The sequence below is a fragment of the Podarcis vaucheri genome, assembly GCF_965113315.1.
Source record: "Podarcis vaucheri genome assembly, chromosome: 3".
Taxonomy (NCBI): Eukaryota; Metazoa; Chordata; class Lepidosauria; order Squamata; family Lacertidae; genus Podarcis; species Podarcis vaucheri.
In genome coordinates this window covers 109,359,517-109,385,450 of record NC_138761.1, presented here as the reverse complement: position 1 = coordinate 109,385,450, position 25,934 = coordinate 109,359,517, and the positions used below count along the sequence as shown (strand labels likewise).

General features: G+C 43.0%; 1 protein-coding gene and 1 long non-coding RNA gene across 8 annotated transcripts in view; one reads left to right on the top strand and one right to left on the bottom strand.

The window, feature by feature from the left end:
- Nucleotides 1–3,839, bottom strand: part of LOC309528312 — a 33,545-nt gene extending 29,706 nt beyond the window's left edge. The window contains exon 1 of the long non-coding RNA XR_014217646.1: nucleotides 3,677–3,839. This is a non-coding gene — a long non-coding RNA (uncharacterized lncRNA). The remainder of the gene's footprint in view (nucleotides 1–3,676) is intronic.
- MACROD2 (mono-ADP ribosylhydrolase 2) overlaps nucleotides 1–25,934 on the top strand; it is a 1,043,571-nt gene that overhangs the window by 1,009,630 nt on the left and 8,007 nt on the right. For 6 of the 7 annotated variants that reach the window (XM_082215586.1, XM_082215585.1, XM_082215587.1 and 3 more), the window contains 2 exons: nucleotides 7,904–7,990; nucleotides 14,461–14,529. In XM_082215586.1, coding sequence (XP_082071712.1) covers nucleotides 7,904–7,990; nucleotides 14,461–14,522 — 149 coding nt within the window. In that variant the 3' untranslated portion in view covers nucleotides 14,523–14,529. The remainder of the gene's footprint in view (nucleotides 1–7,903; nucleotides 7,991–14,460; nucleotides 14,530–25,934) is intronic. The other variant, XM_082215583.1, reaches the window with a different exon arrangement.

Sequence of the window (25,934 nt, the reverse complement as noted above, 5' to 3'; positions counted from 1 at the left end):
TAAGTTCAACTGCTGCTGAGTGTTTTAACTCCAAACATCAACAGAATTTACCCATGGAGACTTGGGGAGCAGGCCCTGAACTTATATGCTCCTTATTTTTTTCATCTTTCACCACAGAGAAAACTGAATACCAAGCTTGGAGACCCTGCGTTAAGCTACTTAAATTTGCAGGATCAGGAGTGATCCCATGTTCATCTAAAAGATGAGAAAAATAAGGAACGAAGTGTGTCAACCCCTTCCAATCTCTTCCCTCTTAATGCAATCTTAGAATGGGGAGTAATTAGAAAAGTGAAGTAATTAACCACCTTTGGGAATGTAGGCAAATTCGTTGCTACTTTCAGCAAGTATTTCACTGATCTAACTTTACAATCAGGCAAGTTGTTTCTTATTTCCAGTGTGAAAGGCCCCAAGAGGTGCCCAGTTCATCTGTACCTGCAAGATGCCAACACATGGTATAAATTCACTCTGGTATGAATCCCATAGACAAAAAGTTGCCCAAAGCCCTCTATATAACCCGTAACAACCAGTTGGCAGGCATATGGCGTGGGGTCTTTTCAGTGGTGGCCCCACAATCGTGCAATTTGATTCCAAGATTAGGCAAAGTGCACCCCTTGATACTTTTAAATGGGCATTAAAGACCCAGTTTTTTCATTGTGGGCTTTAAGGCTTAATTATAACCTGGGCTGTAGATACAGCATGGTGATTATTAAAATAATGCAGAGCTTTTATTACTATATGGCTTACAGTATATTAGCTTTTAATACTGTTGTGAAGGAAATGGATCCTTCATATTGTATTGGCTATTTCTAGATACATAGTTTATTATATGCTTTGAAAGACATCATTCGCTTGAAAGGTGGTCTATAAGTAATTCATTAATATAACATAAACTATTAGCAATGTCTTCTGGGTCTTCTTGCATTATCTCTTTTTAAAGTGTTACATTCAGATTTTCTGGTACCTACAGTGTGATCAATAGCAATTTGACAGAGTGCAGAAGAATCAGATTTTTTTAAGGTTGTTTTTTTTAAAAAAAATGTTCCAATTGATTAAAGTACAGCATAGTTGAAGGTTTTCTATGGCTAGTCACAACAAATTTCTTATCTGCATCATGCCTTGTAAATTTATTCACTATATGGATTTTGCAGTGTTGGACGATTCACACTTATCTGTGGATCTTAGTCTGCATAAGAAGAATACCTGGGAGTAAATACCACAGAATTCAATATGTCTTCCTTCTGCGTAGATATATATATAGGATTGCACCGTTAATATCATTCATGGAATTGCTTATCTCCCTTTCTCTCTCTTTTTAAACTTATCCAGGCAATCGACTAGGTGTCATATTGCATATTTACAAAAGTAAAAACAATAACAATAAAAACTGTCACCCAGATATTTAAAAACTATTATTCAGGTTGGTGAAAGAAAGTATTTTTAAAAGTTCAACTTTTCACTAGGATTTTACTTTCTGAACATTTGCTGTATGCAGAGCTAAAAGCAAGAAGTGTAATAATATTTGCAACAGAGTCCAGTCCTTTCATGTAATTTAGAAAAGACTTGCCTGGTTCCTTTGTTACATATCTTTATGTGACAGGCAAAAACATTCCTCTTCTCCCAAGCCTTTGGATAATTAAACAATTTAAATGGTATGGGGCGTATTGTTTTTGTTTGCTGCTATGTTATGTATTTTTGTATTTTAAACTGCCCTATGATGCTCAGATGAGGGTGATATAGAAATTTAATAAATAATAATCATAACAATAGAGAATTCAGTGGGACCTAGTTAAGTATATATAGGATTACAGCCATAGAAACTTACTTTGGGGCAATTGAAATTTATTATTTGCCCCGTGAACAAAATCTAAGGTGTGTATGCATTGATTTTCAGCACGATCCTAACCATGCATACTCAGAAGTAAGTCCTGTTGGATATAATGGGACTTACTCCCAGGTAAGTGGCTTTAGGACTGCAGAGAGCTATTACTGTGCATATGGGTGTTGGTGTTGTTTGTTGGTTATTTGTATGTGTGGGGGATATGGTTAAATGCTTTATTTAAAAAATAGGATGCCCTAGATTCTCAGCAAATCTTTGCAGGATTTATTTTAAAACCTGTCTGGAAGCAATTTTGTGCACTATCCTAGCCGCCTCCTCATACTGCATGGCTGGCTTTGAGTACTGATTTTCTAGAAATATCACCCACCTAGGAAGTTTTATGATAATCAAGGCTGTCAGTAATGCAATTGGAAATGGTAATTGAAAGTGGTATCTTGCAAACTGTATTCCGGTATCTCTCATCTCCTAGCGGGGTGGCCCTGAAATGTGCATCTTGTTTGTGTTCCAAGCAGTAGCAATCAAGATTGAAAAGGGGAGAGAAAGAAAAAAAATTGAATAAAAATGCTTGTAAAGGCACTTCTTGTTTTGATCAGATTCTGCTGTTTATGTGGAATGGACTCATTTCTCTGTGGCACACAGTTTTATTGCCCAGCAGGAAAAAAGTGCTTTGGGATAATACCTGTTTCACATGCATGTCAGAATAACAAATGCTTCTGTTTTCGCCCTTCTACACACGCACACACTGGGCAAGGCAGAAGGAGCAAAAGGGAGATTAATATAAATGGAGATCCAGTGTCATGGAAAGCCTGCTGATCTTATGGCCAGTGCTTCCTTTTCTTGCCATCCACAGCAAATGATTTTGCTTTGATTCACTTGCAACTTCTCCGTGTGGCAAGTCCTCACATCACTTCTCATAATGACACTTTGTCATTCACAAAGCAAATATGACTGTCCTGATGGTCTCTGTTATACAAGCGGTCATTCGGGCCAAATAACAGCATTTCCTTTGTGTGGCTGTTGCTTATGCTGGCAGTAGTACAGAATGAATCACAAGCATACCCTCCAACATTTCTCTGACGAAAATAGGGATGTGCTATTATTATTATTATTATTAATATTTATAATCCCACCCATCTGACTGGGTTGCCCTATCCACTCAGGGTGGCCTCCAACCAGTGGCGTAGCGTGGGTTCTCAGCACCCGGGGCAAGGCAAGTAATTTGCGCCCCCTAACCCGTGGATTTTAGCACTCGAGTCTCTTCCGTGCCCCCACAGATGTTGTGCCAGGTGCGGCAGCCCCCCCTGCACCCCCCACGCTATGCCACTGCTCCCACCACAAGTCTTCAGGACAGCCATCTGAAGGCTGGCGCGGGGAGAAGGTCTCTCCGCCCCACCGCCAGTCTTCGGAGCAGCCTTCCAAAGGCTGGCGGCGGGAGGAGGTCTCTCCCGTCTTGGAGAGGTTCCCGCTTCCTCGAGGGGGGCCGGCCAAACGCGCCCCCCAAAAATGTTGCGCCCGGTGCGGCCGGCACCCCTGGCACCCCCCACGCTACGCCACTGCCTCCAACATGCAGTGGTACCTCGGGTTAAGTACTTAATTCATTCCGGAGGTCTGTACTTAATCTGAAACTGTTCTTAACCTGAAGCACCACTTTAGCTAATGGGGCCTCCTGCTGCTGCCGCGCAGCCGGAGCACGATTTCTGTTCTCATCTTGAAGCAAAGTTCTTAACCTGAAGCACTATTTCTGGGTTAGCGGAGTCTGTAACCTGAAGCGTATGTAACCCGAGGTACCACTGTATATAGAAACATAATAAAACATTAAAAATTGGAAAAAAAACTTACCAATACAGGGCTGCCTTCAGATGTCTTCTAAAGGTTGTATAGTTACTTGACTCTGGGGTCGCATAATTCCATAGCCTCCAACATTTCTCCGATGGAAATAGGGACGTCTTAAGGAAAAAGAGGACATTCTGGGATCAAATCAGAAACCAGGATGGTTTCTGTAAATCTGGAAAATAGGGGCAGCTAAAGGACTGCAAATCTCTCCAGTTTTCCTCCTCCTCCTCCTGGGTTTTCAGAAGGATGGAAAATAGGGGCACTTGGAGGCTCTGCACAAGAAAGAATGCTATACATTTCAGATGCTGAATGCCATTCTGCGTTGGCACCCACCATGCTGTATCATATCCCAACAGCACAATCCTAACCATATCTACTCAATCCTATTGAATTCAATGGGGCTGCTAGGTAAATGGGGTGGAGATTGCAGCCTTAGTTATTCAGAGGTGTTCCTTTCCTTGAACTATTTTCTAGCACAGTGCCAGTGAAATACTTGTACCAGTTCTTGTACCTAGAGAAGCAGAAGCTTCGTGTACACAGATGAGCAGCTTCCACAACACCTATTCAGGAGTGCGCCTGCAGCTATGAACCTGCCATCATTAATACATTTGCTTTGTTTGACCTAATTTAACCTGAAGCATATAATTATTTACATAAAATAATACAAATATTCATAAGGAGAAACTGGTGAATTCAAGACTTCCAAAATAAGCAGGCCTAATAAAATCACCAAAATATGATCTTTATTTTTTCTTTTGGAAGATTTATAGACCGCTTAATCAAAACACACACAGAATTCCCCTTTACATACCATCCTTCTGAAAACCCAGGAGGAGGAGGAAAACTGGAGAGATTTGCAGTCCTTTAGTTGCTCCCCTCAAAAGCCCCCATTGGCAGATGGCATGGAAGAATGAGGGGGCAGGTGCACAGGGAAGAGGTGGCCTGCAGATGGGGGCACACCTCTGTATGTGCCTTCTTACCCCTCAACCTCTGATATTAATGAAATATTAATGAAATTTGGTGTCCCCACATCCTACCTGATTTTTTTCCTGTTTGTAAGCAGAAAATAGAACGCGGGTGGTGCTGTGGTCTAAACCACTGAACTTCTTGGGCTTGCCGATCAGAAGGTTGGCAGTTCGAATCCCTGTGACGGGGTGATCTCCCGTTGCTCTGTCCCAGCTCCTGTCAACCTAGCAGTTCGAAAGCACACCAGTGCAAGTAGATAAATAGGTACCGCTCCAGCAGGAAGGTTACCGCCGTTTCCATGCGCTGCTCTGGTTCGCCAGAAGCTGCTCAGTCATGCTGGCCACATGGCCCGGAAAGCTGTCTATGGACAAATGCTGGCTCCCTCGGCCTGTAAAGCAAGCTGAGCGCCGCAACCCCCGAGTCGTCTGCAACTGGACTTAACTGTCAGGGGTCCTTTACCTTTTTTTTTTAGCACAAAAAAATAGGCAAGATAGGATGCCAACAGAGTGGATGCTGCCCGCTGATTAACACAATAGGTGAACTATGCCAGTCCCTTTCGCCCAGTGGTAGCTGGCACTAACAACAACATTTATGTGCCGCACCTCACAACCATTGGCTCTATCCAGGCATCTTGCTGCTACCTGGGTCACAAGTGCATGAAGCAGAAGAAAAGTTTATTTGGTTGAAGAGAAGCCAGTCATGCTGACTAGCTAATGGGCAATCTTGAGGCAATGCTTATGAACTTCACATGAGCCTCTTTAGTCCTGACAACATCAGCACGCCTAGATATCCCTGAACGGGAGCGAAATTGGGGAGCGGAGGCGCTTACCTGTCACATCATGCCAAGTTTGCTTGGTTAACAGGAAGCATCTCAAAGAAAGCTGCCACAGAACAGTGAGGCATCAGCTGTCAGGCAGGGATGTGGTGTGGATATTTATCATATATCCCAAACATACATACGTTAGATATTTGAGGGAGCCTCAGTAGCAAACATCTGAAACTTGACAGCTCCCCCCCACTGCAAGATTGTTATTTTTATAAAGCACTTCTAAGCATTCTTTTCCTGAGCTTTTAAAAATGTATAAAGAAACTGAGCACTTTCATATTTTTTATTATTTTCGGTCATGGCCAATTAATAGTTTCATACTAATCAAACCACTTCAGTGGTTTTCACATCACCTAGAGAATTTATGTCACAAAGGTAACTAACAAATATACATATATCTTAAAAACCAATGAAAACTCAGTGGGTGATTTTAAATGTGTGCTTGAACTTGACAGATCCTTTAGAAAATATACAGATGATTCAACAATAGAGTGACACAGTTGTATCTGTCAAGTGTGAACGACAGTGATGAGTCAAGTGCTTGGGAAGTTTAGGCCCATTGGTGTCTAACAAACACCAAGGGAAAACCTCCTTTGCTCTACAGAATCCTCAGGAGAAGTCTTGAAATTTTAACATGCATGCCAAGTTGTCATTCCAGAAGTTCACTGACAGGGAAAGTCTGAACACAAAGATGTTTATATGCAATTTAGCAGGGGGTCGAGAAGAAGAACAATAATAATAAAAAAACAAGATGAAGGAAGGAATATGTTACAAAAATAAAATCACTGCAAGATTTCTAAAAAATATATTAAAAAATCATAGAATTTCAGGATTTTGTTGCTGCTGTCTCAAGTTTATTTATTAGAAGACTACTAATAATGAGATTAGAGGGACACGGGTGGTGCTGTGGGTTAAACCACAGAGCCTAGGACTTGCCAATCAGAAGGTCGGTGGTTCGAATCCCCGCGACGGGGTGAGCTCCCGTTGCTCGGTCCCAGCTCCTGCCAACCTAGCAGTTCAAAAGCACGTCAAAAGTAGATAAATAGGTACTGCTCCAGCGGGAAGGTAAATGGTGTTTCTGTGTGCTGCTCTGGTTCACCAGAAACGCCTTAGTCATCCTGGCCACATGACCTGGAGTCTGTACGCTGGCTATCTCAGCCAATAAAGCGAGATGAGCACCACAACCCCAGTCGGCCACGACTGGACCTAACGGTCAGGGGTCCCTTTACCTTAATAATGAGATTGCTCTGACTCAAAACCTAATGCCTTAACTCTGAAGGTATGTTGTATGGACCAGGCAGTCCTGGTTTCAAATTCCTATGCAGTTCAAAAGTTCCCTGAGTGACCTTGGGTCAATCATTCCCATGGCTTCACCTACTTCACAGTGTTGTTAGCAAGATAAAATTGAATTGGTGGATGAGAAAACAGTGTGCACTTCACTGAGTTCCTTGGAGCAAAGGGGTTGGGTGTCTTTTTTAATGACAGAATTGTATCATATATTTTCACTCTGTCCTTACCCCAGAGATGCTCTCCATTGTCTCTCAAGACAGGTGGATCCCAACAACCAACAAAAGCTTGCTGCCATGGAGTCGAGTGACCCTGAGCAATTTTTCTGTCCCACCTGTAGAAAAGATAGATGATTTGTGCTTAAGGTGTTACGTTTTGAAATGCTCAGTCCCTGCATCCCCTCTCTCCAAATTCTGCTGATTGCCTAGCAGCCAATTGCTTGATTTCTATAACTCAGCCACAGGGTAGGCATCACAAGCGTTATACTTGCCACAAAATACGGAAGTGCCATCATGGAAATTAGCTAACAGTTGGTCTCTCAGAAATCCCGAATGGTGGAAATCTGAAAGAACAGAGTATTAAACAGAAAAGGGCCTTTTCCCTGTATGTTTCAAATTTAGCATTGTTGGGAGTTTCAATCGGAGCTTGCCAGCCAGCCTCAAGGCGCCAAAAAAATAAAAATATTGAGTGCCTGCCATCTACGTTTTCTGAAATTTAAATTCTAGTCTCTGTATGAGTGCTCAGTGTGCAGGCTCTCTCCAAGAGCATCAGTTTTAACTCTATCCCTTAGAGGAAAGGTTTAAATATGTGATTAGGGGCCCATCCCATACTATATTTTCTTCAGAAAGGATCAGAGAAGAGAAAGTCAGGCCGCCCAGAGGAAAGTCCATACTGCACCATAGGTTTTAACAGTCCCACTTAACAAAAGAGCACAATCCTGAAACAGCTTTGAAGTAATTCTTTTTTTAAAAAAGCCATGCCTCCCTCGCTATCGCTTTTCAGAGAAACCTTTGCCCTTTCTCTGAATGGCTACCACTATCGTAACATTCATAAAGCTGTGTTATGACTAGAAAATAATGGACACTCCGTCTGTGAATGATACATTAATCAAATACTCTGCACGTTGTCTCCCCCCCCCCTTGTCATTTCTAAAGGAGCAGGAGAAGAGAAAGGGAAACATACTGCAGAGCCGGTGCAACCCGAAGGTCCGTGTGATACAGAAAACATTTCAAGTAATGACAGTAAGTTTCCAAATAGCTTTGCTGTTGCCAGATAAATGGCACATTCAGACGAGTGAAGGCTGCATTACAGTTCACCCTTTGATGCGCAGGGAGAATATGATATCATCAAGTCTTCAAAGGTAGCCTACTAAAAGCCTGGGTTGTGCAATGGCTTGGCAGCGCTAATTGCTAGCCACAAGGAATGCTGCACTGCCATCAGTTACGCAACTGTAATTTCAATGGGACTTAATGCATGACCAATCAAGCCTAGGATTGTAGCTCTGACATGCCCATGCCAAGAACTCCATTGCACAGCCGAGAAGCACAGCCGTAGAGGAAAATATGCACGAGCAGACAAAAGCATTTCGTGTTTTTGTTCTCTCTTCCCTCCCAGCTCCACAGTCTCCTGGTGTGCTTTGAAAATAAGTCAGCCACTATTAGAGGATAAGGATTAAAATTAGCTGCGTTTGAATTCAGAGAATGTCATCATTCCTTTCTGTCAACCATATCTCTAAACAGAGTCTCTCTCTTCTCTCTCTCTCACTCACACACATACATTTCAGTTAGCTCATTCCAAACACCTTTGGGCCGTTTAGTCACTTTGAGGTTCTGTCTTACAGAGATATGTGCATTATAAATGCTTGTTGTAAACACAGGTGGATTGTCCTTTTGCTGCATGTCATAGGTAGTTTCCAAGCTCTTAAAATATATATTGGAATAAAACACACCCAGCAGTCTATTCTTGGCTATTATCCCAGTTGAAGAATATTTCTCCTCAAGCCCTAACAGCACACACACATTTTCCGTGGTGCTGCAGATATCCAAAGCATGGCAACTCAACATGTTGAACCACGTATTCATCTTACCCAGTTTCTTTTGGTTTAGACATAACTAAGTTTTCATTTAATTTGAGTAGTTGCATTTTGAGCATGATTCATCTAAATACATTACAAAAAATACATGGGGGGGTTGTATTTCAAGCTGCTCCTGAGCATGAATGGTGACTTACATGATTACTATTGTGCTTTATTTCATTTGGTGTACGCAAACATATTTTACGGGACACGGGTGGCACTGTGGGTTAAACCACAGAGCCTAGGACCCCTGATCATTAGGTCCAGTCGTGACCGACTGCAGCGCTCATCTCGCTTTATTGGCCGAGGAAGCCAGCGTACAGCTTCCGGGTCATGTGGCCAGCATGACTAAGCCGCTTCTCGCGAACCAGAGCAGCGCATGGAAATGCCGTTTACCTTCCCGCCGGAGTGGTACCTATTTATCTACTTGCACTTTGACGTGCTTTTGAACTGCTAGGTTGGCAGGAGCAGGGACCGAGCAACGGGAGCTCACCCCGTGGCGGGGATTTGAACCGCCGACCTTCTGATCAGCAAGTCCTAGGCTCTGTGGGTTAACTCACAGCGCCACCCGTGTCCCTTGCATTTCTATTTAAGGAACAGCAACTACTTCTAAAATATGCATTCATACTGTCCCCTCTTTTTTCGGCAATGCATTTCCCCCCCTTTACATGATGCTCAAGTGGCCATCTGAATTCGTCTGCCCACTCTGTCCCTGCTTCCATTTTTGTAGAACAGTGGCAGGCAGCAAAGGCAAGATGAATCGGCAGCTCTGCAAAGGGGCCTCAAAGAGAGCCTCAAAGTATTATTAACCCATTAATTATAATACTTTTTATACGGGAGAAGTTCTTTTCTTGTATTGAAAAGATTCCACGTAGTTGAGATTGGCTGTCTATGGAAAGCTAAGAGATTTCATGAAAGATTACTGCAGTAGCCCTCTTTGTAATAACAACGCAGAAATAAAGACGCCTGTTTCACTTTTGAGTGTGTCTAAGGAGACATTTGTTCCCCTCCGAGGTTGCATCTCCCATGTATTCTAACTTATGCCACAGATTTAGGGTTGGGAGAGCACACCTTCCCCCTTTAAATCTGTAGAACAAATAAAAAATGAATGAATAGGTTCAATCCAAATCGCATATATCATTAAGGGAAATTTAATAGAACAGTGACATCAAGCATCAGGCCAGCAGCTGCAGCAAGGTTTCGATGTGAGCATTGCCTTGATTTAAGTTTGGTGGAACATTTGGCAGGAGGAAAAGTTGGCCTTATTCTGGACTCTGAGGACCATGTTGATGCAGCACTTATTTTTCTACATATCTATAGAGTGTGCAGTATTATTTAAGCCTTGAACAAAGTCTGTGCACCACTGGTAAAAGGTTTAGTATTGCAGCCACACACAACCAGACAAGTTTGAAAGTTGAACACAGATGAACAATTAACAAGCAATTCAACAGACTCTTTGCAGGTGTATTGATATAACAAGAGTGACTCAGAAGCAGACATGCTTCATAGCATATGACCAGCATATTTACATTTTTTTTGTCTTCTTTATTTTTAAACTTTCATTCAGGTGTGCATTTCTTTCAGGCAATTTCACACAACTTTCACACAAGAGCTTTCCAGGGAAACTCCCAATATCAGCAATGGATGTACCAAAACAGCTTCTCCCAGAGCATTAGTACAGGACTTTTATAGGGACAAGTTATTAAAGCTTATGAAAGGTCTCATTCAATCCTGCAGGAACAAATCAGAAGAAAGGCTGTGAAAGTATATTCAGAAGTACTAAAATCTCAGAGACCATATGTTTCTCTTATCCGTTTTACAGTCCATTTACAGTCTTTGATTCTTTCTAATGGCAAATAACTGTATTATAATAACTGCATTTGTTGCTTTTGCAAAACTGCAACAATAGGCATTATGGGGACGGGGCTGAGGTTTAGGACATTCTATATAAAAGAAGCCTGAATTATAGAAAGGTTAGAGCTCAGGTTCCTTTTAATTTCAATCCCTTTCTGTTTGCTTGGCATATGAGTAGAAACTGCCCACAATACCAAAGCAGATAACTGACTGGTGTGACTGCAGAATCAGATTTCAGCCGTGTTGTGTTAGTTCAGGTTTGTTTGGGTCTGTGTCTCTCACTGAAGGGGATTTATCCCCATTCCCAGCTATTGAAAATAAGACAGGACCAAACATAAGTATTGTTGATGGAAATGACTAATGTCTTCCTAGACTGCCTTAATAGAAACTTTCTCTTGCCCATGAGTTCCCTGTCCGGCTAATGATTCACATCTCCAGTTCCCATTGGAAAAGAGATTTGAGTGGATAGTCACCTTTCTGTATGAAAGGCGTATGAAATTTCATTTGAAGGCCAAACCCAGTTTATATCCTTGCCTGGATATGTATGGCATCCAACTTCTTTATTTATTTATTTTTGTTTGGACCAGTTATATACCGCTTGTAGTTAAACAAAACTCTAAAGCAGTTTACAACATAGGTTAAAACAACTTAAATACACAACAAATACCAAAACAAAAATGAGAGAATTTCCACGTTCTAGAAAACTAAACAAAATAGAGTATCCTTGTCAGTATCAAAATAAACATTGCCAAATAAAAATCAGCTGCAAAAAAGTGCAAGGAAAATCCATAGTAAAGGACTAAATTCAAGCAAAATAATTAAAAATGAAAATGAGCTAAAAAGTATAAATTTCCCCTTTTCAAAAAACAAAACCTGATTTGCAATGAAGCAAAAGAAAATCAACTCATTCTTCCCCACCATCGTACATCAACCAATCAACCCATTAAATGAATAAATCCAATTAAATGCCCAGCTCCCTATTCTCTATTTTTTCTGGTCACTGTCAATAATGTGGACAGGCAACACCATTTAAAGCTGCTGCCGCCGTGCCTGGGAACTTCAAGACCGGATTATTGCAATGCACTCTGCGTGGGGCTGGCCTTGAAAGGAAACTTGCAACTGGTCCAAATGTTTCATTGCTGACTGGGGTTCCATTTAGAAACCCAGTTCCAAATTCAAAGAGTTGCATGGCCGAATTCAAACACATCAGTGTTTTAAAAGCCCCAAACGGCTTAGGCTGCAATTGTTTGAAAGATCGCCTATTTCCATTCACACCCTCTCCACTTTTAAGATCAGCAGTGTGAGCCCTCTTGGCAATTCCACCACCCTCAGGAGCTCTGGTGCGGTGGGAAGACTGGGAGACGGTATTCTCTTTGGCACCTCCTAAGTTGTGAAACTCCCTCTCCACTGAGGTGCATCCAGCACCTCCATTCTGTAGTTTCTCCTGTATGTTGGAGATACACCTCTTTCCCTGGCCCATGAATGATATATACCGTAGTTTTCTGTGTATAAGACTATATTTTTTCCTAATTTTTTGAAGTTTAAAATGAAGGGTTGTCTTATACACGGATAGTGCATAGTTGTTGTTTAGTTGCTTAGTTGTATCCGACTCTTTGTGACCCCATGGACCAGAGCACGCCAGGCACTCCTGTCTTCCACTGCCTCCCGCAGTTTGGTCAAACTCATGCTGGTAGCTTCGAGAACACTGTCCAACCATCTCGTCCTCTGTCATCCCCTTCTCCTTGTGCCCTCCATCTTTCCCAACATCAGGGTCTTTTCCAGGGAGTCTTCTCTTCTCATGAGGTGGCCAAAGTCTTGGAGCCTCAGCTTCAGGTTCGTCCTTCCAGTGAGCACTCAGGGCTGATTTCCTTCAGAATGGATAGGTTTGATCTTTTTGCAGTTCATGGGACTCTCAGTTTCCTTCAGCACCATAATTCAAAGAATCAATTCTTCGGCAGTCAGCCTTCTTTATGCTCCAGCTCTCACTTCCACACATCACTACTGGGAAAACCATAGCTTTAGCTATACGGACCTTTGTCGTCAAGGTGATGTCTCTGCTTTTTAAGATGTTGTCTAGGTTTGTCATTGCTTTTCTCCCAAGAAGCAGGCGTCTTTTAATTTCGTGACTGCTGTCACCATCTGCAGCGATCATGGAGCCCAAGAAAGTAAAATCTCTCACTGCCTCCATTTCTTCCCCTTCTATTTGCCAGGAGGTGATGGGCCCAGTGGCCGTGATCTTCGTTTTTTTGATATTGAGCTTCAGACCATATTTTGCGCTCTCCTTTTTCACCCTCATTAAAAGGTTATTTAATTCCTTCTCACTTTCTGCCATCAAGGTTGTGTCATCTGCATATCTGAGGTTGTTGATATTTCTTCCGGCAATCTTAATTCTGGCATGGGATTCATCCAGCCCAGCCTTTCGCATGATGAATTAAATAAGCAGGGAGACAATATACAGCCTTGCCGTACTCCTTTCCCAATTTTGAACCAATCAGTTATTCTATATCCAATTCTAACTGTAGCTTCTTGTCGCACATAGAGATTTCTCAGGAGACAGATGAGGTGATCAGGCACTCCCATTTCTTTAAGAACTTGCCATAGTTTGCTGTGGTCGACACAGTCAAAGGCTTTTGCATAGTCAATGAAACAGAAGTAGAATTTTTCTGGAACTCTCTAGCTTTCTCCATAATCCAGCGCATGTTTGCAATTTGGTCTCTGGTTCCTCTGCCCCTTTGAAATCCAGCTTGCACTTCTGGGAGTTCTCGGTCCACATACTGCTTAAGCCTGCCTTGTAGAATTTTAAGCATAACCTTACTAGCGTGTGAAATGAGTGCAACTGTGCGGTAGTTGGAGCATTCTTTGGCACTGCCCTTCTTTGGGATTGGGATGTAGACTGATCTTCTCCAATCCTTTGGCCACTGCTGAGTTTTCCAAACTTGCTGGCATATTGAGTGTAGCACCTTAACAGCATCATCTTTTAAAATTTTTAATAGTTCAGCTGGATAGTGCATAGTACATTTTCTTAATTTTGAGTCCCAAAAATTCTGTCTTATAAACAGAAAAATACGGTATATAGGAGCTATTCTTGTGACTGTAATTTGTTTTTAAAATTCTATTTTAATTGTATTAAAATTGCTGTAACCCATTGTGAGATATTAATGGAGTAAGGAAAAATCATAACAACAGCATGTCTTGGGTGCCTGTGCAAATTCTTCTGCATAGAGTAGCAGCTCAGAGAATCATCCCTGTGTGGCCTCTGTCTCAGAGCATTTCTTCAGTAGTCAGACGATGAAGGAGCTCATGAAGAATAAAGGAAATAAAGTGAGAAGCATACTTGCTGCCTGGACCTGCATTATATAGCATTTGACTGTAGTGCTTGATAAATACTGTTTTGCCTATCAGGTCCTGCTGTGATGCAGCTATTGGATTTTCCCAATCTTGTGAGATTGGAAACGAAAACATTGCAACATCTGAATATTCTTCATGTAAAAATTGCACCAAATAACATTAGTGGTAATATCAAAGGTGGTATTTCAAATTGGGGGTTGGAGGGTGCCAGATTCACAGCAATTATAGCAACATTCCTATTTAAAGAAAGTGAATTGGGCTTTGAGGTGTGGAACTTCTCATAGAAGTGCTAGCAGTTCAGATGAATTTGTATTACATATTGATGTTTGGAAATGTACTTATGCAATGGATTGCTCTGAAAATAAGGATATAGTTCAGTTACTAGTGCTATTAAAAATGTGCCGAAGTATAATCTTACTACTATTTAATTTGTAGTTGAAATGAAAAGTCAAGCTGAAGACATAGATGAACCTACAGAATCCCAGACAGACAATTAATTTGTAGGTAAGTCAATTCACTTTTCTATTCTGTCGTCATTTTTTCTTTTCATTAGCTGGCTCATGTATGATTCATGTATAGTCTTTCTGCAAGTTTTGGGCCTGTAGAAGCCAAGAAAAACAAAAGAAAAAGAGCACGAATCACACTTACATTCCAGAATTCTAAAATTCAGGAGATTGTATATGTGCCAATCACACATTCAGTCCCAGCTGTCAAGGGCTGAAGATATGTATGGGCAACAGAACTCCATTATATGAGAATCTGAGTAAATAACTGGTGTGAACCAAACTTTACAGCTGCAACCATTTTCATGTTTGCAGAGAATTGAAGAAAAAAAAGAAGAGCTGCCACTATTTCAGACACAGCTGCTAGTTGTTTCAGAGTCATGCCAGATTCACCTTCCATTTATCTATGTGATGAAGGAAAATAATGCTTTTTCTGAATTGGCCATGACATCACTTCACATGCAAAAGGAGTGGGCAGAGAAAGATTCTGCTACAGCAGATATGCCACTACTGTGTCTGATCTTTATAATATTCTACCCATGAAAATGAGTGATCATCTTTCTATATATTACTGTATACAGTGGTGCCTCGCAAGACGAACGCCTCGCAAAACGAAAAACTCGCAAGACGAAAGAGTTTTCCGTTTTTGAGTCGTTCCGCAAGACGAATTTCCCTATGGGCTTGCTTCGCAAGAAGAAAGCCCATAGGGAAATCTCCGGGGACCTCTTTTAAAATGCTGGCGGTTCGGGAGCAAAGACTTTCGCCCACCGCCGGCCTTCAGAAGAGGTCCTGGACCTCTTCTGAAGGCCAGCGGGGGGCAAAAGTCTTTGCTCCCCCCCGCCTGCCTTCCCGGGACAGCGGAGACTTCTCCACTGTCCCGGCGATCTTAAAATGCTGGCGGGCGGCAGCGAAGCCTTCGCTGCTGACCCCCAGCATTTTAAAATCTCCCTGGGACAGCGGAGGCTTCGCTGCCGCCCGCCAGCATTTTAAAATTGCCCCGGGACAGCGGAGGCTTTAAAAATGCTGGCGGGCGGCAGCAAAGCGCTCCTGTCCCCGGAGCTTGCGGGGCGGGAGGTGGGGAGAAGGGCTTTTCTTCCCACCGCCAGCCTTCAGAACAGCCTTCTGAAGGCTGGCAGTGGGAAGAAAAGCCCTTGTCCCCCCCCCCCCAGTCTTCAGAAGAGGTCGGGGGACAGACTTCCACCTGCTTCTTGCTCAGTTTATTCTTGAAAGAAGCATTCTATTGTTGCCAACAGAATAGGTTGTGTTGTGTGTTGTGCCTGTGTCTGTTTCCTCAGTTGACATGCCCACCGGCCCCAAAAGCTTGGCAACCCCCTAGATGTGTATGTTTTATTTATTTGTATACCATCCTGCATCTGAAGATCACAGGGAGGTTCACAACATGTGTGTGTGTGTATTAGACCAACAAAACTCCAGCAAAAGCAATGTAAGCAATTAAGAATGATGACTTTTTTAAAGCTGGAACTCACCGGAACTCAGTTCCAGCACCTCTCAGGTGTATGCCATTGCCATTTTAAGAGAACAAGGGAGATGTTCATGGTGAGTTCTTCTAGAAAAATAGCACTGCAGAATAAGCATGTTGAATTACAGTTTAGGAAGATGATAAGCAATACATACTGGCTAGAATTAATCTTTGCACTGGCTTTTGAACTGTACACACACACACACACACACACACACACACACACACACAGTGGTACCTCGGGTTAAGTACTTAATTCATTCCGGAGGTCCGTACTTAACCTGAAACTGTTCTTAACCTGAAGCACCACTTTAGCTAATGGGGCCTCCTGCTGCCGCGGCGCCACGGCGCGATTTCTGTTCTCATCCTGAAGCAAAGTTCTTAACCTGAAGCACTATTTCTGGGTTAGCGGAGTCTGTAACCTGAAGCGTATGTAACCTGAAGTGTATGTAACCCGAGGTACCACTGTATACACACACACACACACACACACACATATATATGTTGTTTAGTCGTTTAGTCGTGTCCGACTCCTCGTGACCCCATGGACCAGAGCACGCCAGGAGATCAGCCTTCTTTATGGTCCAGCTCTCACTTCCATACATCACTACTGGGAAAACCATGACTTTAACTATACGGAATATATATATTGTTGTTGTTGTTGTTTAGTCATTTAGTCGTGTCCGACTCTTCGTGACCCCATGGACCAGAGCACGCCAGGCACTTCTGTCCTCCACTGCCTCCCGCAGTTTGATCAAACTCATGCTAGTAGCTTCAAGAACACCATCCAACCATCTCATTCTCTGTCGTCCCCTTCTCCTTGTGCCCTCCATCTTTCCCAACATCAGGGTCTTTTCCAGGGAGTCCTCTCTTCTCATGAGGTGGCCAAAGTATTGGAGCCTCAGCTTCACGATCTGTCCTTCCAGTGAGCACTCAGGGCTGATTTCCTTCAGAATGGAGAGGTTTGATCTTCTTGCAGTCCATGGGACTCTCAAGAGTCTCCTCCAGCACCATAATTCAAAAGCATCAATTCTTCGGCGATCAGCCTTCTTTATGGTCCAGCTCTCACTTCCATACATCACTACTGGGAAAACCATGGCTTTTACTATACGGACCTTTGTTGGCAAGGTGATGTCTCTGCTTTTTAAGATGTTGTCTAGGCTTGCCATCGCCTTTCTCCCAAGGAGCAGGCGTCTTTTAATTTCGTGACTGCTGTCACCATCTGCACTGATCATGGGGCCCAAGAAAGTAAAATCTCTCACTGCCTCCATTTCTTCCCCATCTATTTGCCAGGAGGTGATGGGCCCAGTGGCCATGATCTTCGTTTTTTTGATGTTGAGCTTCAGACCATATTTTGCGCTCTCCTCTTTCACCCTCACTAAAAGGTTCTTTAATTCCTCTTCACTTTCTGCCATCAAGGTTGTGTCATCTGCATATCTGAGGTTGTTGATATTTCTTCCCGCAATCTTAATTCCGGCTTGGGATTCATCCAGCCCAGCCTTTCGCATGATGAATTCCGCATATAAGTTAAATAAGCAGGGAGACAATATACAGCCTTGCCGTACTCCTTTCCCAATTTGGAACCAATCAGTTGTTCCATATCCAGTTCTAACTGTAGCTTCTTGTCCCACATAGAGATTTCGCAGGAGACAGATGAGGTGATCAGGCACTCCCATTTCTTTAAGAACTTGCCATAGTTTGCTGTGGTCAACACAGTCAAAGGCTTTTGCATAGTCAATGAAGCAGAAGTAGATGTCTTTCTGGAACTCTCTAGCTTTCTCCATAATCCAGCGCATGTTTGCAATTTGGTCTCTGGTTCCTCTGCCTCTTCTAAATCCAGCTTGCACTTCTGGGAGTTCTCGGTCCACATACTGCTTGAGCCTTCCTTGTAGAATTTTAAGCATAACCTTGCTAGCATGTGAAATGAGTGAAATTGTGCGGTAGTTGGAGCATTCTTTGGCACTGCCCTTCTTTGGGATTGGGATGTAGACTGATCTTCTCCAATCCTCTGGCCACTGCTGAGTTTTCCAAACTTGCTGGCATATTGAGTGTAGCACCTTAACAGCATCATCTTTTAAAATTTTAAACAGTTCAGCTGGAATACCATCACTTCCACTGGCCTTGTTATTTGCAGTGCTTTCTAAGGCCCCTTTGACTTCACTCTCCAGGATGTCTGGCTCAAGGTCAGCAACCACACTACCTGGGGTGTACGAGACATCCATATCTTTCTGGTATAATTCCTCTGTGTATTCTTGCCACCTCTTCTTGATGTCTTCTGCTTCAGTTAGATCTTTACCACTTTTGTCCTTTATTATGGTAATCTTTGTACGAAATGTTCCTTTCATATTTCCGATTTTCTTGAACAGATCTCTGGTTCTTCCCATTCTGTTGCTTTCCTCTATTTCTTTGCATTGCTCGTTTAAGAAGGCCTTCTTGTCTCTCCTTGCTGTTCTTTGGAAATCTGCATTCAATTTCCTGTATCTTTCACTATCTCCCTCGCATTTTGCTTGCCTTCTCTCCTCCGCTATTTGTAAGGCCTCGTTGGACAGCCACTTTGCTTTCTTGCATTTCTTTTTCATTGGGATGGTTTTAGTTGCTTCCTCCTGTATAATGTTGCGAGCCTCCATCCATAGTTCTTCAGGCACTCTGTCCAGCAAATCTAAATCCTTAAACCTGTTCCTCACTTCCACTGTGTATTCATAAGGGATTTGGTTTAGATTGTATCTTACCTGTCCAGTGGTTTTTCCTACTTTCTTCAGTTTAAGCTTGAATTTTGCTATAAGGAGCTGATGATCTGAGCCACAGTCAGCTCCAGGTCTTGTTTTTGCTGACTGTATAGAGCTTCTCCATCTTTGGCTGCAGAGAATATAATCAATCTGATTTCGATGTTGCCCGTCTGGGGATGTCCATGTGTAGAGTCGTCTCTTGTGTTGTTGGAAAAGCGTGTTTGTGATGACCAGCTTGTTCTCTTGACAGAACTCTATTAGCCTTTGCCCTGCTTCGTTTTGATCTCCAAGGCCAAACTTGCCAGTTGTTCCTTTTATCTCTTGATTCCCTACTTTAGCATTCCAATCCCCTATAATGAGCAGAACATCCTTCTTTGGTGTCACTTCGATAAGGTTTTGTAAGTCTTCATAGAACTGGTCAATTTCAGTTTCTTCAGCACCAGTAGTTGGTGCATAAACTTGGATTACTGTGATGTTAAAAGGTCTGCCTTGGATTCGTATCGAGATCATTCTATCATTTTTGAGACTGCATCCCAGTACAGCTTTCGCCACTCTTTTGTTGACTATGAGGGCCACTCCATTTCTCTTACGGGTTTCTTGCCCACAGTAGTAGATATGGTAGTCATCCGAACTGAATTCGCACATTCCCGTCCATTTTAGCTCACTGATGCCCAGGATGTCAATATTTATTCTTGCCATCTCATTTTTGACCACATCCAACTTACCCAGGTTCATGGTTCTTACATTCCAGGTTCCTATGCAATATTTTTCTTTACAGCATTGGACTTTCATTTCGCTTCCATGCATATCCACAACTGAGCGTCCTTTCGGCTTTGGCCCAGCCGCTTCATCAGCTCTGGATCTACTTGTACTTGTCCTCCGCTCTTCCCCAGTAGCATGTTGGACACCTTCCGACCTGAGGGGCTCATCTTCCAGTGTCATAACTTTTATATGCCTGTTGTCTTTGTCCATGGAGTTTTCTTGGCAGGGATACTGGAGTGGCTTGCCGATTCCTACTCCAGGTGGATCACGTTTGGTCAAAACTCTCCACTATGACCTGTTCATCTTGGGTGCCCTGCTCGGCGTAGTTCATAGCTTCTCTGAGTTCTTCAAGCCCCTTCGCCACGGCAAGGCAGTGATCCATGAAGGGGAATATATATATATATATGCTTTCGTAGATTTTCACGGGTATAGGAATGCAGGTTTTGGTGTCTTCGGGTGTCTTCCCGTGTAAGAGTCGGGGTGTCTGTGCGACGTTTCGACGAGGTCTCACTCGTCATCTTCAGGCTGGTGCTTTCGGCTTCTTGTTACTGGAACAGAGCAGAGTCTGGTGTTTGAGTTCCTATAAATACTGTTGAGGGGTGTGGTGTATAGCCTCCAACGTTCTGGGTAGAGAGGAAGTTCCTAGATTAGTGTGCCTTTTCTTCTTTTGTTCCTTAATTACTTGAGGGATATCTTGGGTGATTTCATGAGTGATATTCTGAATATCACTGGGTGGGTCATTAATTACTTGAGGGATATCTTGGGTGATTTCATGAGTGATATTCTGAATATCACTGGGTGGGTCATTAAGTGTAGATTAGATTGCTAAAGCTCTCGTGTCTTGACCTCTTGAGCTTGTGAAGAGTTTTTCTGAGAAGATGGCTGTGCTGCATTTAGTTGTGCTCTGGCTTGGCTTCGTGTATAGGGGCGAGCTATGGTTTTGTGCCTTGTGCCAGCCAGATCTGTGTAGGGATTGCAGGGGGGTGCAGCATCCGGAGGTGCCCCAAACTCTACGGTCTCCCCAAGATACACAAAGAAGGAACACCACTCAGACCAATAGTCAGCTCCATAGGCTCACCTCTACAAAATCTCGCTAAATTTCTCGCTAAGCAACTTCAGCCCTATGCAGAATCCATCGCTTCACACGTTACTAACTCCTTCCAGTTCATAGAAACAATAAAGAAACAATACCTACATCCCGATGACCTACTTGTGAGCTTCGATGTTGTATCTCTCTTCACTCAAGTGCCCATTAATGAAGCCTTGACAGCCATTCAAAACAAATACAACCCCCCCAAATACATCCTGGACCTGACCAACCACTGCCTAACCAACACGTACTTCATCCACAATGGACAAAGATACAAACAGATAGAAGGAGCACCCATGGGATCACCCCTCTCACCGGTCATCGCAAATCTGTACATGGAACACTTTGAAACCAATGCTTTAGACAAGTCAGAACACAAACCCAAACTTTGGCTCAGATATGTTGACGACACCTTTGTAATTTGGCCACACGGAAAAGAAAAACTAGATAGCTTCCTCACACATCTCAACAGCCTACACCCCAAAATACAATTCACTATGGAAATAGAAGACAACAACCAACTCCCCTTTCTTGACGTCCTAATCTACAAAAAACCTGATGGCTCCCTAGGACACACTATCTACCGGAAAAAAACACACACCAACCGTTACTTACATGCACAATCACACCACCACCCTGCACAAATAAACTCCGTAGCCAAGACTCTCATCTCCAGAACCAAACGCCTGGCTGACAAAGACCACTTGACAACTGAGTTACAGAATCTCTCAAATGTGTTAATCGCCAATGGATACCAGAAAAACAGGGTTACGAAGCTAATCCAAAAAGAAACACCCCCCAAAAACCAAGACACAGAAGAAAACAATGGCATGGCCCTCCTTCCTTATATCAAGGGCACTACAGACAAAATCAGCAAAATCCTCCATAAACACAATATCAAAACAGCCTTCTGCACCAACCAAAAAATAGCCAATATCCTCAGAAACCCAAAAGACAAAATCCAGCTGGAAAACCAAGGGGTCTATGAAATACCCTGCAAAGTCTGCCCAGCCACGTACATTGGACAAACAAACAGACGAATAAATACACGTATCGCAGAACACAAGAATGCCGTCAAAAAAGAAGAAAAAACTTCCTCTCTTTTCCAACACATGAAAGTAACAGGACACGAAATTAATTTTGCAGATTCCAAATTGCTCTTTAACATGGAACATCACCACAAGAGAATAATCATGGAAGCCATCGAGATAGAGAAACACCCTCACAACATGAACAAGCGTGACGACACGTCCCGCCTGCCAGACATCTGGAAATTAGCCCTCCCCACAAAAACCGACACCAGAACCAGAGGCACACAGAACGCCGTCACCAATCAACCACACCAGACCCAAACCCAGACCCTCTCCACAGACATATTACAGACTCCATCCAGCAACCAAACTATAGTGGCACCTCCGGATGCTGCACCCCCCTGCAATCCCTACACAGATCTGGCTGGCACAAGGCACAAAACCATAGCTCGCCCCTATACACGAAGCCAAGCCAGAGCACAACTAAATGCAGCACAGCCATCTTCTCAGAAAAACTCTTCACAAGCTCAAGAGGTCAAGACACGAGAGCTTTAGCAATCTAATCTACACTTAATGACCCACCCAGTGATATTCAAAATATCACTCATGAAATCACCCAAGATATCCCTCAAGTAATTAATGACCCACCCAGTGATATTCAGAATATCACTCATGAAATCACCCAAGATATCCCTCAAGTAATTAAGGAACAAAAGAAGAAAAGGCACACTAATCTAGGAACTTCCTCTCTACCCAGAACGTTGGAGGCTATACACCACACCCCTCAACAGTATTTATAGGAACTCAAACACCAGACTCTGCTCTGTTCCAGTAACAAGAAGCCGAAAGCACCAGCCTGAAGATGACGAGTGAGACCTCGTCGAAACGTCGCACAGACACCCCGACTCTTACACGGGAAGACACCCGAAGACACCAAAACCTGCATTCCTATACCCGTGAAAATCTACGAAAGCAAATATCTCACCTCTACGGGGAGGAAACCTTCCAGCTGACAAGAACCTACGAGAAACTAGAAATCCGAAGAGCCACCATCTTATGTGATCTCCTGTTCCTACGCAACTGCCGAGACAACAACTTAACTCCCACATGCTTCCAACTTAAATTCCACTCTAAAACCCCAGCTACCGAAAGGATCCTGAAACGAACTGAACTATCCCTAATCAGAAACGAAATACATAAGAAAAGATACCTACTAAACCAAACCAACAAAGATCTGCTCACTCTTCACCTCAAACTATGCAACAAAATCCACCCTGCACTCTGGGACAAATGCAAACAACTAGCCGTCTGGAGAGCTGAAACTGAGACCTCACATAAGACAGACAGACACACCAACAAACTCTACAAACTAGAAAAACGCCAGAAGCCCAGCCACCCTCCACAACAACCCATGAAACAAACAGTACATAACATATCAAACAGGATCCTCACCCCAACTGAAACCAAAGTACTCTCCAAAGGTTTCAACTTTGCAGTCGCCCCGAGACGCATCCCCACGGAAAACATCATATGCGGAGTCGAAGCTAGCCTGACCAAAATCGACCCAGATGAAGCCAATAAAATCAGACTTGAAGTCACCAACATCCTCTGCTCCAGCAAACCACCCAGAAGCAATTTACACAAAGAAGAACAGAAAGCACTCACCAACCTGAGGAAAGACAACAACATAATCATTCTCCCAGCAGACAAAGGCAACGCCACTGTTGTGATGAACACATCGGACTACCAAGCAAAACTATCAAATCTACTCCAAGACCCTACCTACCAACCTATAAAAACAGATCCCACCACCTATCTGGAAAAAACCACCAAATCCAAAATAAAAGCCTCTCCTATCAGTGAAGAAATCCAGCTAAGAATCATCCCCAGAGAAAAATCATCCAGATGCCCCAAACTCTACGGTCTCCCCAAGATACACAAAGAAGGAACACCACTCAGACCAATAGTCAGCTCCATAGGCTCACCTCTACAAAATCTCGCTAAATTTCTCGCTAAGCAACTTCAGCCCTATGCAGAATCCATCGCTTCACACGTTACTAACTCCTTCCAGTTCATAGAAACAATAAAGAAACAATACCTACATCCCGATGACCTACTTGTGAGCTTCGATGTTGTATCTCTCTTCACTCAAGTGCCCATTAATGAAGCCTTGACAGCCATTCAAAACAAATACAACCCCCCCAAATACATCCTGGACCTGACCAACCACTGCCTAACCAACACGTACTTCATCCACAATGGACAAAGATACAAACAGATAGAAGGAGCACCCATGGGATCACCCCTCTCACCGGTCATCGCAAATCTGTACATGGAACACTTTGAAACCAATGCTTTAGACAAGTCAGAACACAAACCCAAACTTTGGCTCAGATATGTTGACGACACCTTTGTAATTTGGCCACACGGAAAAGAAAAACTAGATAGCTTCCTCACACATCTCAACAGCCTACACCCCAAAATACAATTCACTATGGAAATAGAAGACAACAACCAACTCCCCTTTCTTGACGTCCTAATCTACAAAAAACCTGATGGCTCCCTAGGACACACTATCTACCGGAAAAAAACACACACCAACCGTTACTTACATGCACAATCACACCACCACCCTGCACAAATAAACTCCGTAGCCAAGACTCTCATCTCCAGAACCAAACGCCTGGCTGACAAAGACCACTTGACAACTGAGTTACAGAATCTCTCAAATGTGTTAATCGCCAATGGATACCAGAAAAACAGGGTTACGAAGCTAATCCAAAAAGAAACACCCCCCAAAAACCAAGACACAGAAGAAAACAATGGCATGGCCCTCCTTCCTTATATCAAGGGCACTACAGACAAAATCAGCAAAATCCTCCATAAACACAATATCAAAACAGCCTTCTGCACCAACCAAAAAATAGCCAATATCCTCAGAAACCCAAAAGACAAAATCCAGCTGGAAAACCAAGGGGTCTATGAAATACCCTGCAAAGTCTGCCCAGCCACGTACATTGGACAAACAAACAGACGAATAAATACACGTATCGCAGAACACAAGAATGCCGTCAAAAAAGAAGAAAAAACTTCCTCTCTTTTCCAACACATGAAAGTAACAGGACACGAAATTAATTTTGCAGATTCCAAATTGCTCTTTAACATGGAACATCACCACAAGAGAATAATCATGGAAGCCATCGAGATAGAGAAACACCCTCACAACATGAACAAGCGTGACGACACGTCCCGCCTGCCAGACATCTGGAAATTAGCCCTCCCCACAAAAACCGACACCAGAACCAGAGGCACACAGAACGCCGTCACCAATCAACCACACCAGACCCAAACCCAGACCCTCTCCACAGACATATTACAGACTCCATCCAGCAACCAAACTATAGTGGCACCTCCGGATGCTGCACCCCCCTGCAATCCCTACACAGATCTGGCTGGCACAAGGCACAAAACCATAGCTCGCCCCTATACACGAAGCCAAGCCAGAGCACAACTAAATGCAGCACAGCCATCTTCTCAGAAAAACTCTTCACAAGCTCAAGAGGTCAAGACACGAGAGCTTTAGCAATCTAATCTACACTTAATGACCCACCCAGTGATATTCAGAATATCACTCATGAAATCACCCAAGATATCCCTCAAGTAATTAATGACCCACCCAGTGATATTCAGAATATCACTCATGAAATCACCCAAGATATCCCTCAAGTAATTAAGGAACAAAAGAAGAAAAGGCACACTAATCTAGGAACTTCCTCTCTACCCAGAACGTTGGAGGCTATACACCACACCCCTCAACAGTATTTATAGGAACTCAAACACCAGACTCTGCTCTGTTCCAGTAACAAGAAGCCGAAAGCACCAGCCTGAAGATGACGAGTGAGACCTCGTCGAAACGTCGCACAGACACCCCGACTCTTACACGGGAAGACACCCGAAGACACCAAAACCTGCATATATATATATATATATATATGAAACACGTAACCTAAAAGGTGTGCCAATTCAGTTACAGAATAAATAAAATAATAATAATAATTACTCACAAATATTGGCACACAGATATCAGCTGGATTCCTAGATAGAAAAATGCAGTTTTGAGATCACTTTGGAAGATGGGTACTACACACACACACACACACAGAGAGAGAGAGAGAGAGAGAGAGAGAGAGAGAGAGAGAAACAAATCCGTTTCTACCATTCTTTTGTAATGCTTGTTACAAGATACCAATATCATATAGACCGTGATGTGTTTATTTACACCCATAATGGGATTTTGTGTATCTCAAAACCAAATAT